At 40.1% G+C, this 15,605-nt stretch overlaps 1 protein-coding gene across 1 annotated transcript; it reads right to left on the bottom strand.

The window, feature by feature from the left end:
* Positions 1-730: 730 nt before the first annotated feature.
* Positions 731-4,986, bottom strand: mpg (N-methylpurine DNA glycosylase). Its single transcript, XM_079564578.1, has 3 exons — positions 4,694-4,986; positions 3,110-3,314; positions 731-1,288 (listed from the first exon to the last, which is right to left on the bottom strand). Exons 1-3 carry the CDS (start codon positions 4,937-4,939, stop codon positions 849-851), a joined length of 891 nt encoding a protein of 296 aa, XP_079420704.1. The 5' UTR covers positions 4,940-4,986; the 3' UTR covers positions 731-848.
* Positions 4,987-15,605: the final 10,619 nt, after the last annotated feature.

Genomic DNA, 15,605 nt, shown 5'->3' with positions numbered 1-15,605 from the left:
TTTGAACATACTAAATACTGAATAGTCTGTTTAGTTGCTCACTTTGTCAACATGTTGGCAGGATCCTTAAGTGCTCTTAATGCCTCAAGAGGTACGCGGGACAAAAAAGGTTGGGATCCAAGGCCGACATGTCAAAGTTCCTTCATACTAAATTCTTGCACAAATCCGTTTTGATCGTTTTTTTCCCTCAGTGGCACTTTGTTGTACTTATGCATGAGAGGTGCACTATAAATAAGTTACGCTGACTTGAGAATTGAGTTCTCAGCATCAAAATCAAGCCTTGTGACAACCTTAGACTGTACAAAGAAAGTAGGGCACTCTGAATAATGACCATTGCAGACCTCAAACTACCTCTGTCCAGGAATCCCAGCGCTGGGGATTCAAGGATCCAGAAAAGCGAAAGACACTCAACATCAGACGAGTTGTTTTGGCGTTCAACAAAGAGTAAAACTTTCCAGACATCTGTGAAATCAGTGAAAAGACACATAATGAGCTTTTTATTGAAAACACAGATGCACTTTGCTCACTGGAGATTGGGCAGTTTCATTTCAGCATCATCTCTGGTCAAATCATTGTTACATGTAAAAGTAACAAATCCTTTTCTGTATGTTACATCGGGTAGACATTGTATCGAGCAGTCAAATCCAAATCGCAAATAGCTTAGGCTGTAATATTCATTTAGCAATTCATATTTCATCTATATCAATATTATTTTTAAGTATTATTTTTCTTTCATGATAAAATGACACCCCTTTCCCGTGAACATTGCAGAGTACATTTTGAACACTTGAACACTCTTTAGTTTTTCTTAATTTGGACAATGTCACTTCAAGGGAACAGATGGTGATTTATTTCTGTGGAGTCCTTTTGACTTTGTGCTGGCCTGTTTCGGACTCTGAATCTAAATCGTCAGACTGCATTTGTCCTTCTGCCTCTTTATTTCTCACACTGACACATGGGTGGCCTAAAATATAAAATCGAAGAGGCTTCTTGGCCCATTCCCCATGTGACTCGATGCCAATTCGTGGAGCTGACACAACATTACTGACTTCTTCTGGACCAGCGCCGGGGTCGCTCTCCAGCCAAACCTCCGGGTCAGAAGCCAGGTCCCGGCGGTCAAAGCAGCGTGGTATGTCCAGGGCCTGGCAGAGTTTCGAGGGTCCATTGCACAGCTCTTTGTCCTTCACTTGTTTGGCGCCGTCTCTGCGTTTTGCCGTCCTAAGCTCTCTCATGACAGACTGACCCTGCACTGGCTCCAGGGATCTCAGCAGGACAGCAGCGCCCTCCCCTGTGCAGCAAAGCAAAACATGCACCAGTCAGCAAATATTCACTACTGATTCGAAAATATGGATACACCCATAGCATGCCTGGTTCCTGCCTGCTGAAAATGTAAGGGTGGGCAAATTTAAAGATAATGTCGATTGTCTTTTGGGACCAGATTTGAGTGTATGGGAACAAACTAAACTGCCTACGAAGCAATAGAGCTGGCCCTGCAATCGAGTAATATAAGAGAAACTAGAAACAAAGTGCTCAGGAAGTCAATACCATAATGTTTGTTTTTTCTTTTTACTTCTTGACAAAGGCTTGTTGGTGTCAATACGTGGAAGAAACCAGCAATATGTTTTAAAAGATATTAAGATGTTTTAGCTCAGCACAATAAAGGCTTTTTAGAAAATGTAAATGGAGAATTATGATGTGTTTTTTCCCCCCTTAAACAAAGTAATATTGGTGATGTTAAAGACATGACTTTTAAGAAAATTGTATCTTTAACCTCTTAATTCCCGCCTAAAACCAAGCACATTTTCTCCAGTTTGGCTTTAGGCTTCTAGACTGGAGAGCAACACTGTAATGCCTCATTTGAAAGCTAAAACCTACAAAACTGATTCATTTTCATCACTCTTGTCACTTTCTGTTGAATTATTGTTGCTTTTCTGCTTCTTAGTCGCACTTTAGTCACTTTTATGTCACTCTTTTGTGACATTTGCATTTTCATAGTTTTTTTTGTTGCTTTTTTGTTGTGTCGCTATTTTGAAAGAACCTTTTAAATTTGGGTAATGCCAACTGGAGAAAATGTGCTTCAGGTGGGGGTTAGGAAGTTAAAGGGAGTTCTGGCCCCAGACTATACCCAATTGTACGTTTGTAGTGGTAAGGGAAACTTTAATAATAATAATAATAAAAATAATACAGACTTGTATAGCGCTTTTCTGGACACTCAAAGACGCTTTACATGGGGGATAAAACAAAACAAAAAGGGGGGTTTAGGAAAAAGCTAGTTTGAACAGGTGGGTTTTGAGTACTGATTTGAAGGTTGGTAGTGAGTCAGAGTTTCTAATGGGCTGTGGGAGTGAGTTCCAGAGGGTGGGGGCGGCGATGGCGAAGGCTCGGTCCCCCAAGGTCCGGCGGTTAGTGCGGGTGATGGGAGTGAGGCGGTTGGAGTCAGCTGAGCGGAGGCGGGGGGTAGGTTGGTGTTGCTGCAGGAGCTCGGTGAGGTCGGGCGGGGCCAGGTTAAGGAGAGATTTGTAGGTGAGGAGGAGGAGCTTGTACTGAATACGATATTGCACGGGGAGCCAGTGGAGCTGTTGGAGGACGGGGATGATGTGTTCTCTGGACCGGGTGTGGGTGAGGCGGCGGGCAGCAGAGTTTTGGATGTATTGCAGTTTTTGGAGACGAGTGGTGGGAAGTCCGTAGAGAAGGCTATTGCAGTAGTCGCGTCTGGAAGTGATGAATGCGTGGATGAGGATTTCAGCTGTAGACTGGGTAAGGGAGGGGCGGAGGCGGGCAATGTTGCGGAGGTGGAAGAAGGATGTTTTAGTGATGTTATTGATGTGTGTTTTGTATGAGAGGGTGGAGTCCATTATGATGCCGAGGTTGCGTACAGAGGGGGAGGGGGTGACATTGTGACCGTCAATGAGGAGGGTAAAGTTCGATTTGAGGCCAGTGATGAGGAGTTCTGTTTCATTGCTGTTGAGTTTGAGAAAGTTATTGTCCATCCAGGTTTTGGATGGACTTTGATGTTAAAATAAAGTGTAAAATTGTTTTTTTAATGTAATGGATTAACAATATAAGTAATTCTTCATCATTTATCTTTGCTAATAAAAGATGCGCTTACCCTCACTGGACACATTCATGCAGAGGTACACGCCGTAGATGGGGTACACATAGATAGTGCCCGGCTTCATAAACATAGCTGTGTTTCTCTCGGTGCGTTTCCCTCCGGCCGAATGAGAGGCTTTATCTTCTCCTCCGAGGTACGCCTCAGTCTCTACAATCTTCCCCCGCAGCTCCACTCCATCTGCACACCTGCGGACCAACACCTGCAGGGGTAAACACAAAACACTGCATAATGCATGGACATCAACACAAAGGAACTTAAGCGGGTCTCTCAACAACATATAAACCATGACTCTAAATGACAGATGAAATACTAACAGTAACTTATAAGCAAATATCATGTGGACTGTGACGTCGTATCGCTAAGCATCATGGCTAAAACGAAATTGATGGTGTTTTCAAATTGTGAATTAAACGTGGATATCCAGCTGTCTCTAAATGGAAGAAATATTGAAAGAGTATCTGAACTCAAGTTTTTGGGTGTGACACTGGATGAAAAATTAAATTGGAAATCTCATGTCCACAGTATTAGAAATAAATTATGTAGAAACATTGCTGTTCTTCACAAAGTAAAATATTTTTTAAATCGTGAATCTTTAAGGGTCTTATACTGCACTTTAATCCTTCCTCACTTACTTTATTGCTCAGAAGTTTGGGGAAACACATACAAAACTACAATTCAACCGCTGATAAAAATACAAAAAAAAGCTATAAGAATAATAAATAAAACGCATAGTAGAGAACATACAAATCCACTGTTTATAAAATCAAAACTATTAAAATTACAAGATCTCATTAAATTACAAACATTGATAATAATGTATAAAGCAAGATTTTTTCGATTGCCTCAATCTGTACAATTGATGTTTGTATTCAACGCCGATGCATCCAGTCGTAGAAAACTTAACTTTACTCTCCCTTTTGCCAGAACAACCCAGAAGCGGATGGGCATCTCTGTGGCCGGAGTCAAACTGTGGAACACCCTGCACTTGAATTTAAAGAACTCCTCCACAGTGCACCAATTTAATAAAACAGTTCAAATCAACAAATTTCAACTCTTACGCACTACTGTAAATATTAGATTTCAACTTTAAAAACAGTAGTACCTGTGTTGTTTATTTTAGCTTTTGTATAATACCTGCGAATCAGACCATTTATGTTTTGTTTTTTGTCTACTTTTTGTATTTGAAGAAAGGGGCACTTAGCATAAGCGTTGTCTTCATCGTGCTCCTTTTCAATCATGTATAAAAATATATATATATATATTTAAAAAAAAGCATGTATAGTTGTTGAAATGTGAAAACATGTAACTAACATGACTGAAATAAATAAATAAAAAATAAAAATAAATCATGGGATTAGCAGCAATAATAAAACAATGGAGATTTTCAAAGGCAAAATACTGGAGTTATTGCTCACGTCAAAACACTTGGACTCCACAGTGAGTTAGATGCATTTACTAACAGTTCCACGGCTTTTTTCTCCACTTATTATACTGTTTTTAGCTAATGCTAGTCGTCTATGGAAAATGTACGCTAACAGCCACAAACATGGCGGATCTCCATGGTAACAGCTTCTTTACCTTGCCAAGGAACGCTTTGGCCAAACTGACGCATGGCTGCTTGAAAAAGTCCTCTCCAAGTCTGTGTTTGGGATCGCTTTTTATAAAATAGTGACTACGTTCAATATCATTAACATTATTATTATTATTGTTTATGTTATTGGACTCATCAGCAGGTAAACCTTTGTCGCAATTTCCATGTTTACGCATCAGTTTGGCGGGTATTTCTTCAGATATTTTTTGTGTTCTTCTCTTTCTACCCGCCATGCTGTTTTACTACTTTTAATTCGATTCAGTGTTATTGAATAAAAGCCAATAATTAGCATTAAAATGACGAATGGCCGCTGTATTTGAGCGCTATTGCTAACAGGAAGTAGAAGTGAGAGTTTGTTGTCATTTTCTTAAAGGGACAGCGCACTATTTTATACGTAGTGCAGGGCAGTGATATTTTTTATAGTCTATGAATGAAATTGGTACAAATATTCCCCCCATGTTACTTTTCAAGAGAATGTATTAGCCTCTTGAACTTATTATTGGACAGCCATTTTCAAAACGGATTTCTAAACAAATACTGTGAATCGGCCAACCAGGGGTACGGGGACCCCTGGGGGTACTTGAGGACCTAGTTGGGGGTACATGGAACTATTTCAGATTGATAATTTTTATAGGAAGAAGCTATATTTTTCAGTTTTCAGTTGCTTTGGGAGAATTTTAGGTTTATTTTTTTTATTTTGTCCCTTTCCTTACAAATACCACTTTTAAGTAATTACTTTCTAATTAAACACTTGAGGTAGGGGGTACACGGTTGACCACTGAAAGGCCAAAGTTATAACTTATAGTAGCCTATACCTTTAGTCAATTACATGCTTATGATATTTAGTCCAACTCAGCCCAGTTTAGTCCAAGAACCTAAAAATAATAATAATGTATTTTGGGACATGACATACTTTGTGTTGGGGATAAAATAAAATTGGTATAAATGATCCTGACATGAGAGAATAATTATTAAATTGTTGTATTTGATTTGTTATTAAGTTTTAAGACACAAAAGATTGTGCGCTCGTAATTTTGTCTTTTTTATTGGAAATAATTTGGGCGTCCTTCATAAGAAATTAAAGCGACTTGCACTTTTTACTTTAGTGCTTTTCCCCCAAACAGCTCAGTTTAAGTGAAAAGAAAGGAAGACTGTTTGAACTGGTTTATCTTCCCAATTACTCAACTGTGTTTTCTTCTGTGTGGCCCTTGTCTTTTTGACCTCATTTGAAAACACTGCCTTTAATATGAAGCTATTTATAGTCCACTTTCACAGACCGTGCCCAGGAAGTGCACAGCGCCAGTTTGGCCCAGGGCACAGTGGGCACGGCCGGTGTGTGGCTCTCTGGAAGAAAACTCAGAGTGACACCGCCAGGCCACTGACTACTGGCCTGTTACTTCTCAAAGAATGAAGTTTGTTGTTTGAAAACACAGCTTCAGTTCTTGGGGATGTTTTGGGTCTGTTCGCATTTTCTGCAATTGTGGACAAATGTCATCAAGCTACGTCCAAAAGAGGCTTTGTCAGCAACTAATGATCTTTTAGCTACATTCTGGATTTCCACACCTTACGGCAATCATTTCCTTTAATGTATGTATTTACCTTTATTATCTAACCAGTTAAGACCTGTTGATATTCAAGTCATTTCCCCTTCACCGAGAGGTCAACAGCACACCGGCTTGGAGTTATTATAAACCACTTTTTATACATTGGTGTCACAGTGGTGCAGCAGCTCGTGCCTCACAGTAAGAATGTCCTTGGTTCCTTTCCTGGGCCTGTGTTTCTACGTGCATGCATAGGTTTCCCCTTCCACTAAAAATGTGTACAGTAGCTTCCCCTCTGGAGCCAGAACTCCCCTGAAAACTAGATTATTGATTTCAGAGGGACTTTCCTTGCAAAATAAAGGTCAAATAAATAAACAAAAAATACAAGCAAAATGTTACTTACAAGTAACAATTAACTTTGTGATGTGAAATCCCTGATTAAGGATTACCCATTAAATTACGTTTACAGGTAATCCATCTCATGATCTGCATCTGGGGCAGCAGTGGTTCAGAGTGAGTCGAGGTGGTCAGAGGTGGCTGAAGGTGCACAGTGGCCACCTCTTCATCAATTAATGTGTCTACAGACGATGCGGTGTGTGACACTTTATTTGTCTTTATTTATTTTCAAGTTATAAAGCAAAGAAATGACCAGGTGATGTGACATGCTTTTTCATCATTAGTTCCTAGCACCAAAAAGCCTTCCCAGGGCAGTTATACATTTGCCAGGGTTTGCCTACCCCTGCATCATGTGTTTTCAAGTTAACTGTGAATCAACACATCGCATACAGAGATTCCACTCCCTCTGTCACTCTCTTCATTTTATCAGCCATGGCAGAGTGGCAGCCCTGTGTGTGGGGGCAGGGAAGAATACAGATCTATCAAGAGAAAAAGGATCTATCTGAGCAGCAAAAAAAAAAAAAAGAGCCATGAAAAATCCTGCTTTTAGGATTTGCGTAACTGGTTCCTTGGCGTCAGTGTTGCTGTTTGGTCAATTTGAACTTTTGTCTTTTGTTATAGAACGCTGCAGTACGAAGCAACAAAGAGCTAAGCAACATTACAACAACAATACAACTTTCCTGTGGACGCATTCTCCAGTGTTTGATTCTGTTTTACAGTCAGATAGCTCTGAAATCTGCTGATCATGTGGAGCAATAGAGTCCTGGCTTGACTGGTGTTGACTTAGCCCTTGGCTGCAGGACCAACAGTGAAGACTGCTGTTTGTTTTGTGTGGTTTTGTATTATCCGTCAGCAGCTTTGGTGAGTAGAGGGCCTGGGCAGCGCTCATTGTTGTTCCCAATGATAATCTTAACAGCTCAGCGGCAGCTCGGGCCAAATGCTTTCTATCTGGACCCATTTCAACTCCACACTTCAGCTGCAAAGATGGTGGCGCAAAGCAGGGGACACCAAAGCCCTGTCTGTGTGGGCAGATGGACAAACATAATGCATTCTTCATAATGAGTAAGAAAATCCACTGAAGAGCGTAACTGTTCAGTGGCATACAAACTTTTAATGCTGCTAAAAATAAAGCGTCTCGTAATGTCTTTAGTTTCACAACATTGACAAACTAGCACTGCTAAATTTGAATCGTTTTACAGACCCATAAACAAATCCACCAAAATAACGTGTTTATTACTCTGCTTACATAATCCACTCAATATATGTTACAGCTCTATGTGGTTTGCAGATTTAGTTTGCCAGTATTCACACAGTTTGTTTTATTCACAAACTTAAATAAATATAATGCTCAAGACAAAACCCAAACAAGATGACATCACAACATTATGATGCTCGATATGCGAGAGAATAAGCACCGGTATGTTATTGATTTTAGTAGTTCAGTGAGAAAAAGTCCCAACCACTAATGTAAATGCTATTCCATAATTGTGGATGAGCTTAATTTATCAACATGATAGACAAAATGAGAAAAAACTGTGTATATATCGCATCTTTGTCTTATCAAATACAATCTTTAGCAGAGCCCTGTCTTACACACTCTTCGTTCATTTTTCATCAGTATTTTTTTGTGACAAGTGTTTCATGTGAGAGAAAAAAACCTTTTAGTTTCAAAGGTGTCTGATAACTGTGCCTGTAGCCATGTTAAACATTTAAGAATGATAATTAATGATTCATTTGGGTCTTGTTGTCGACAGCTGGGGCTTGTTCAGCAGGTGACTCCAGAGAGGGTTAGGGGGCACACCCTTGCTCTCGTGGAGAAATGGGCTCGTCTTTTTCCACATGTGGAGTCTGCGCTCACAGCCACAGGTATAAACACTGAGGAGCTTATTCCGTGTGTGCACGCTGCTATTGTCTGCACCGCTGAAGACGAGCACTCCCTCATGTGTGAGTCTAGACCACACCAGTTTGTCCTAGAAAATTACTGACGCAAAAATCTGCAGGTTCAGGGAGTTCAGTCTAAGCTGTGCATTGTATGAAGACATCTTGATAAGTGAGACTTATGAAAGGCCAATTTCAGTTTCAATATGCTGCACTTTACAGCACAGGAAAAAAAGCAATTGGGTAGAAATAGCGTGATAACTCTATAGACTATGATCATGCATTTTTTAGGCCTCTGTTTCCATGTGGTTACAAAAGTAATAACAACCATGTTTCCTGGTATTGTATAGTCTGGGTAGTCAATTAATACTGGGCTAGCGAAGGGAATGTTATTTATATTGTGCTTTTCACATGACACACTTCACAAGGGACATTTTATTCATTCTCTCCGCACTCTGGTGTCGACTGACAGGCACGGCAGCACCAACAAACCAAATCAGATCCCCACCAACAACTGTGACCACACCTCTCTCACAGGCACCTGGTATCCCTCCCAGTCTCCTATCCAGGTCGACCCTGCTCAGAGGTCTGATGAGATCAGCAATTACAAGGTGGTATGGCTAGAATTATATTTGATGAATTACTGTTTTAATTAAAACATATTTTATTTTGATTATTTTGATTTTGTTTTGGATGTTGGAAATGCACTCGCTACCAGATGTATATTTCCACCTCTTGGCAGTTTATTTTACCTTTATTTAACCAAGAAAGTCGACTCAGATTAGGGATCTCTTTTCCAGGGGAGTCCTGACCACTAAAACTTGAGAAGAGAATGTATTTAAAAAAGCAGCAACCTCCCTCTCTCTTGGTACAGCTGCGTTTTTGGCCTTTTTCTGCAATCTGCTTTTGTAGTTTCTGGGTTCCACACTGTTTTACTGGACACGTTTGTACATCTTTGCTGTGTTTTTGTGAGGTTCAGTGGATTTTTTTTTTTTTTTACTGCAGAGAGTCCATGCCAACAATGATGGACCCATGTTTTTAAAGGTAAACAAACAGCTAGCTTAAAGGAATAGGCCACCGTTTTTCCATACTGTGATATGTTCTTACCTGAGCTTAGACGAGTTGATACGTACCTGTCTGGTCTTTGTGCCCGTGGAAGAGCGTGGTCGCTTCCAACTTCACCCCCGTTTGGAGCTATAGGAATATGTTGGGAGAAGCCAAATGCGAACAACATCTTTGGTCGTTTTGCATGACTGAGGGCACACACAAAGACCAGACAGGTGCGTATCAACTCGTCTAAGCTCAGGCAAGAAAAACATATCTCAGTATGTAAAGGCGGTGGCCTGTTCCTTTTAAGAGCGAAATAAATTTGAAGAGGAACCAAGAGTCCCCCACACCTGCAGCACAGAAGAGGCATCACAAGAGGAGCTACAGGAGAAACAAGAGGGGCAAATGAGGAGAAGATGGTGAAAGACTGTTGTGGAGCTGAGGGAGCTGTTCAGGAGGAAGAAGAAGGAGGAGGTTGAGGAGCTGCAGGGACAAATCCAGGAGGTTCTGCACCGTTCAGGAGAACTGAAGGCAGCCAGCCAGATTTCCCCCGGGTGCTACGGTTTCCCTCCAAAAACATGCTGGTAAGATTGGACTAACCCAACACCATGACAAATAAAGCATTTACTTACTTACTTAGTTCATAGATTTCGCTGTAGTTGTCCCTGTAAGTAAAAAGTTGATTTTATCTTTTGTCTTCATGTCCTGCTGAGGAAACACCCTGCGCAGTTGTTCCATAGGTGTCAGGCCAGTGTCTTGCATAAGGGCACAGTGACAGCCTCAGTACTGCCTATCTGAGCTACTGCCACCATATTGTACTCACACACAACTTCGTAGAGCAGTGAGTGAAGCCTCTGCTAATCTTTTTTTTTTCTTTAACTGCTGCAGTTGGATTTATGGTTTACTGTTTAAATAAGTGCCGTTGATTCTTATCAATGAACAACATCCTATTAAGACGGGAACTGCACCCAGCTTAGTTCATTTATTCTCTCTCGCTTGTTCTTGCTCATCACCTCCCCTGTTGAGCGTGCTCTTTATAAAAGCATAATGTGAGGACTGTGTTGGTAGATCATTAAGACTGTACTCCAGGCACCAGCTGTGTGTTTTATCGATGTCCTTGTTCTCACCTGACCTTTGGCAACCCACCTTTGACAACAGCGCCCTTGTCTCTACTCACACCTGCGAGAGGCAACAGTTGAGTCAGACAGAGAACTCTTCATAAATCATCTCGTCAAACAAAACTTACGTCAACGCTTTCTTTACCAGCTGTCTTCTGCTATGCTTTCCTTTCACAGCTTTACAGGACATGGTCGGTCAGCAGGCAAAACTAAAGTGGTTTGGTTGTCTTGAGAAGCGGCTTTCCTAGAAACCTCGTTTGAAGGTTTTTTTTTTCCGCTGGTGTAAACAATGTCAAGCAAACCTTTCTCAGGCCACAAATTCCCCAAAAGAGGAAACAGTTTATGGGCCGCCTGACAGTGTTCGTTGGGTTAAACATTAACTTTGCACTGACCCCTTTTATCCGAGCCTGACGGATGGGGCTTGAGGGAACGGCGCGCTCTCCTACAGGTCCCGTGTCACTTCCTAATTGCTGCTTCTGCCCTAAGGCTTAAACTCCTGTCAATCCCGAGGGGGAACTTCACCATTAATTACTCTCACTTCATGCCATATCGATCAGGGAATAGCCACAGGCCCCTGAGCAGCCCGTCCACAGCACGAGTAAAGTCGTACAGTAGATCTATTCAGGTAATAACAATCTTGTGGTGGAAATACAACCCTTCTCTCGAATGTAAGAGCATGTCAATGAAAATGGCTTGTAATGTTTAATGCCCATTGGTCATACTGACAACCAAGAGTCACCAGGGACAGAGAGTTTAGTTATTCACAAGAACAGCCGTCCCTAAACCTCTTTACTCCTGCCATAACCAAGCAAATTTAGTCCAGTTCAGCTTCACCCAAATCTACAAGCTCCTCGACTGGAGTTTACAATAGGCCATTGCAACGCCTCATTTGAAAGCTAAGACCGACACTCATCCAAGATCTTTCCTTGTGTTTTGTTGATTTTTTGCTCTGTTTTTGTAGCTTTTTGTCGCTTGCTCTAAATGCCTTCTTGTTCCTTGTTTGTTGCTTCTTCCTCATTTTTTGTCACCTTTTCTGCTCATTTTTTGTTGCTTTTTTGTTGCTTTTTCATCCTTTTTTGTCGACTGATTTTGACGCTTTTTCTCATTCCTTTTTTATTCATTTTTGTTGCTTCTTTCAATTTTTTTGTTGCCTTTGCTGATTTTTTTGTTCATTTTTCATAATTTTTCTGTCGCCTGTTTTGCTGCGTTTTTATTCCTTTTTTGTTGCTTCTTTCTGATTTTTTGTATATTTTTCAACATTTTTGTCGCCTGTTTTCCTGCGTTTCTGTTGCTTTTTTGTTGCTTTTTCATCACTTTTTGTCGCCTGTTTTTGACGCTTTTTCTTATTCCTTTTTTGTTCCTTTTTTGTTGCTTCTTTCAAATTTTTTTGTTGCCTGTTTTGTTGTGTTTATTGCTGCGTTTGTCACTTTTTGTGCTTTTTTGTTCATTTTTCATAATTTTTCTGTCGCCTGTTTTGCTGCGTTTTCTTTCCTTTTTTGTCGCTTCTTTCTCATTTTTTGCTTATTTTTCAACATTTTTGTCGCCTGTTTTGCTGTGTTTATTGCTGATTTTTCATCCTCATTTACGTCTCGTTTTTGTTGCTATTTTGGTGCTTTTAGATTTGGGTAAAGTCAAACTGGAGGTAAATGTGCCCGGTTAAGGCGGGGGTTAAGTGGTTTAGTGTTAAAATGGCCGTCTATTAATGTTTGTAAGTCTTTGTTGAAACCCATCTTTTTGCGCTGACCTTCAACACAAGCTGGGAGGGTCTTTTGTATCATTGTCGCATGTTGTATATTTTGTAACTCATTATTTGCACTTCATAATGTTTGTTGTCCCGCAATTTAGGCAGATGTAGCTGTTTTTAAATGTGCAACATATTAAATAAAGTTTGATTTTCTAAGGCCATGCAAGAACAAGAACCTTTTGTGTAACTTTGTCACTTCTAATTAGCTCAACAACTCATAACTGCAAGCTATAGCAGCAAAGACAATGTTTTACTGCCTTTTAATTTAGAGTTTTAATTATATAACAGATCTAAGGGACCACTAACAAGTTGTGTTTTAACAGGAACTTAAATCCTGTTTACCCTGAAACCTCATCTGTCAGAAGTGTCCGTGCGGTGCCCCTTTTTGGCACCCCTCAAACTCCTGCGTCCTAAAATATAATAAGAGGAGTCCCAGAGCCCCACCAGTCTCTGTGCCGTAGACATGATGGAATTCAGTGTAATGGCCTTTTCATTATAGTGTGAAGGCCGCACAGTCACATTTATTTTGCACTTGGGGACAGCGGACCACTAACAAGGCTCAGAGATCGACCAGCCTGAAGAGATCATTCTGTTAGAGGCTCTACTGCTGTAATGTCTTTGCACATAATGTTTAACCCCTTAACCACCGCCTTCACCAAGCACATTTTCTCCAGTTCGGTTTTATCTAAATCTAAAAGCTTCTGGACTGTGGAGCAACAGTATAATGGCTCATTTGAAAACTAAAACCACGTTTTTGTCACATTTTTGTGGCCCTTTTGTCGTGTTTTTGTCACATTTTAATCGCTTTTTTGATACTTTTTTGTGGATGTTTTGCCGTGTTTTGTCATTTTTTTGGTCATGTTTTTGTGGCTTTTTTGTCATGTTTTTGTCCCTTTTTTATGTTTTCTTTGCTTTTTTTATGCTTTTGTGTAGCTTTTTTGTCACGTTTTTGTCACTTTTTTGACGTGTTTCGTAGCTTTTTTGACACTTTTTCGTAGCTTTTTTGATGCTCCTTTGTCACTTTTTTGTCATGTTTTTGTGTCTTTTTTGTCATGTTTTTGTTGCTTTTTTGTGGCTTTCTTGATACTTTTTTGTCACGTTTTCATCGCTTTTTTTTAATACTTTTTTTTTCATGTTTTCATCACTTTTTTATTGCTTTCATGGTACTTTTTTGTCACATTTTTATTGCGCTTTCATCCTCGGTTTCCCTGCTATTTTGATGCTTTTTTTAAGCTTTTAGATTTGGGTAAAGCCAAACTGCTCGGTTCAGGTGGGGGTTAAGAAGTTAAATTGTGTAGTAACAGTTGCTGCTGATGTAAACACTAAAAAAAGTCCTTGAACCAGTCATATCCTTCCTCTGTCCCTCCCATTCCTCCTCCATTCACAAACTCTATTGCTCTTATTTCTAACTCCATTTGTTATATTATATTATAATTGTCGTTCATGTGAGATTATGGGAGTAACGGAAACATATTTAATTTCTCTTGCAGACATAATTGTATTTGAACCAAACAGTGCACATTTTGTGGAGCACAGAGACGTTTTGGCTGAGCTCAATGGGCTCTTCTCCACATCAGCAGACCAGACCTCAGACTCATATGACACACTCTGCAATGCTCACAATGTGAATACGCATTGATTTGAGCAGAAAATCTGGACTTTACATAATGGGCAACAGACTGTGGTGTTATTCACTCGCTCTCTTTTTTAGAAATCCAGTTTAATCTTTACAGTGTACAGAGACATTAAGATCATTGAGACAGTGATGTAGTGCCTATTACAACCTATACAACCTAAGAACTAGCCCCACACACAAAATACCATTATATTTAAATTATTATTTATTTCAAAAGTAATAATGATAAAAGTCTATAACCCAAAATAGCTATAAAATCATATGCTTACCAGTAGCTTATATTCTGTCACTTTTATCGGTAATTGATTCAAGCATAGTGTGTTCTTTACCGTAATCGCCCACTTTTCTTTGTGGTTACGGTCATTTCTACTTTCAAAGCTTTTGGCTCAGACACCACTTCTGCAAACTCAGCCTTTTATCATGTGATTGTGCCCCAGACTTCCCCTGCAGTTTGTTTGTGACCGCAACAACATCTTTCCTCTTTTTAGGCAAATTGTTTTAGCTCCTGCTTGTTAGCCTGTAAGAGAACACAATCACACTTAAGGAGCTTCCAGATTATGGCTAATTTAGGTGATTACTCAAGGGCAGCAATCATAATCTAGTAACTTGTTTCTGTAGTGTTTCGTAAGCAGCGTGAGTCAGTAGGCTGTAGTGTAAAACTTAATTCTGAACAATTTCAATAGTCAAGAGTTGCAGAGCCCTTAATATTAGGCACTAAAATCCAACATTTCAACAGATTCACAGGATCATAAAATACCATAATTTAAGATACTTATGGCCATATGATTAAACACCAACTTCTAGTTAACCTCTTGACCCCCACTTTACCCAAGGTCTTTTTCTCCAGTCCGGCTTCACCCGAATCTAAAAGCTTCTTGACTGGAGTTCACAGCCTCTCGGCCAGTGTAACGCAAATATTTGTCACGTATTTATCGCTTTTATTTTAAGTTTTGGCCGTATTTTGTTTTTTAGTGTAATGTAAATGTAATGAAGGCACGAAACGTGACGAAAACGCAGCAAATACGCGACGAAAACGCAGCAAATACGTGATGAAAATGCAGCAAATACGTGATGAAAACGCAGCAAATACGCGACGAAAACGCAGCAAATACGTGATGAAAATGCAGCAAATACGTGATGAAAACGCAGCAAATACGTGACGAAAACGCAGCAAATACGCGACGAAAAAGCAGCAAATACGTTACGAAAACGCAGCAAATACGTGACGAAAACGCAGCAAATACGTGACGAAAACGCAGCAAATACGTGATGAAAACGCAGCAAATACGTGACGAAAACGCAGTAAATACGCGACGAAAACGCAGCAAATACGTTACGAAAACGCAGCAAATACGTGACGAAAACGCAGCAAATACGTGACGAAAACGCAGCAAATACGTGATGAAAACGCAGCAAATACGTGATGAAAACGCAGCAAATACGCGACGAAAACGCAGCAAATACATGACAAAAACGCAGCAAATACGTGACGAAAACGCAGCAAATACATGACAAAAACGCAACAAATACGTGACGAAA

This window comes from Gobius niger, assembly GCF_951799975.1.
Source record: "Gobius niger genome assembly, chromosome: 10".
Lineage (NCBI taxonomy): Eukaryota > Metazoa > Chordata > Actinopteri > Gobiiformes > Gobiidae > Gobius > Gobius niger.
The sequence above is the reverse complement of the archived record's forward strand: the minus strand, read 5'-3'. Positions and strand labels throughout refer to the sequence as shown.

Coding starts and splice junctions, on each gene's coding strand:
- mpg (XM_079564578.1), bottom strand. CDS start 4,939: ATGGCGGGTAGAAAGAGAAGAACACAAAAAATATCTGAAGAAATACCC. Junction 3,315..4,693: donor CCAAAGCGTTCCTTGGCAAG/GTAAAGAAGCTG, acceptor TTACCCCTGCAG/GTGTTGGTCCGCAGGTGTGC. Junction 1,289..3,109: donor CATGAATGTGTCCAGTGAGG/GTAAGCGCATCT, acceptor TTTGCTGCACAG/GGGAGGGCGCTGCTGTCCTG.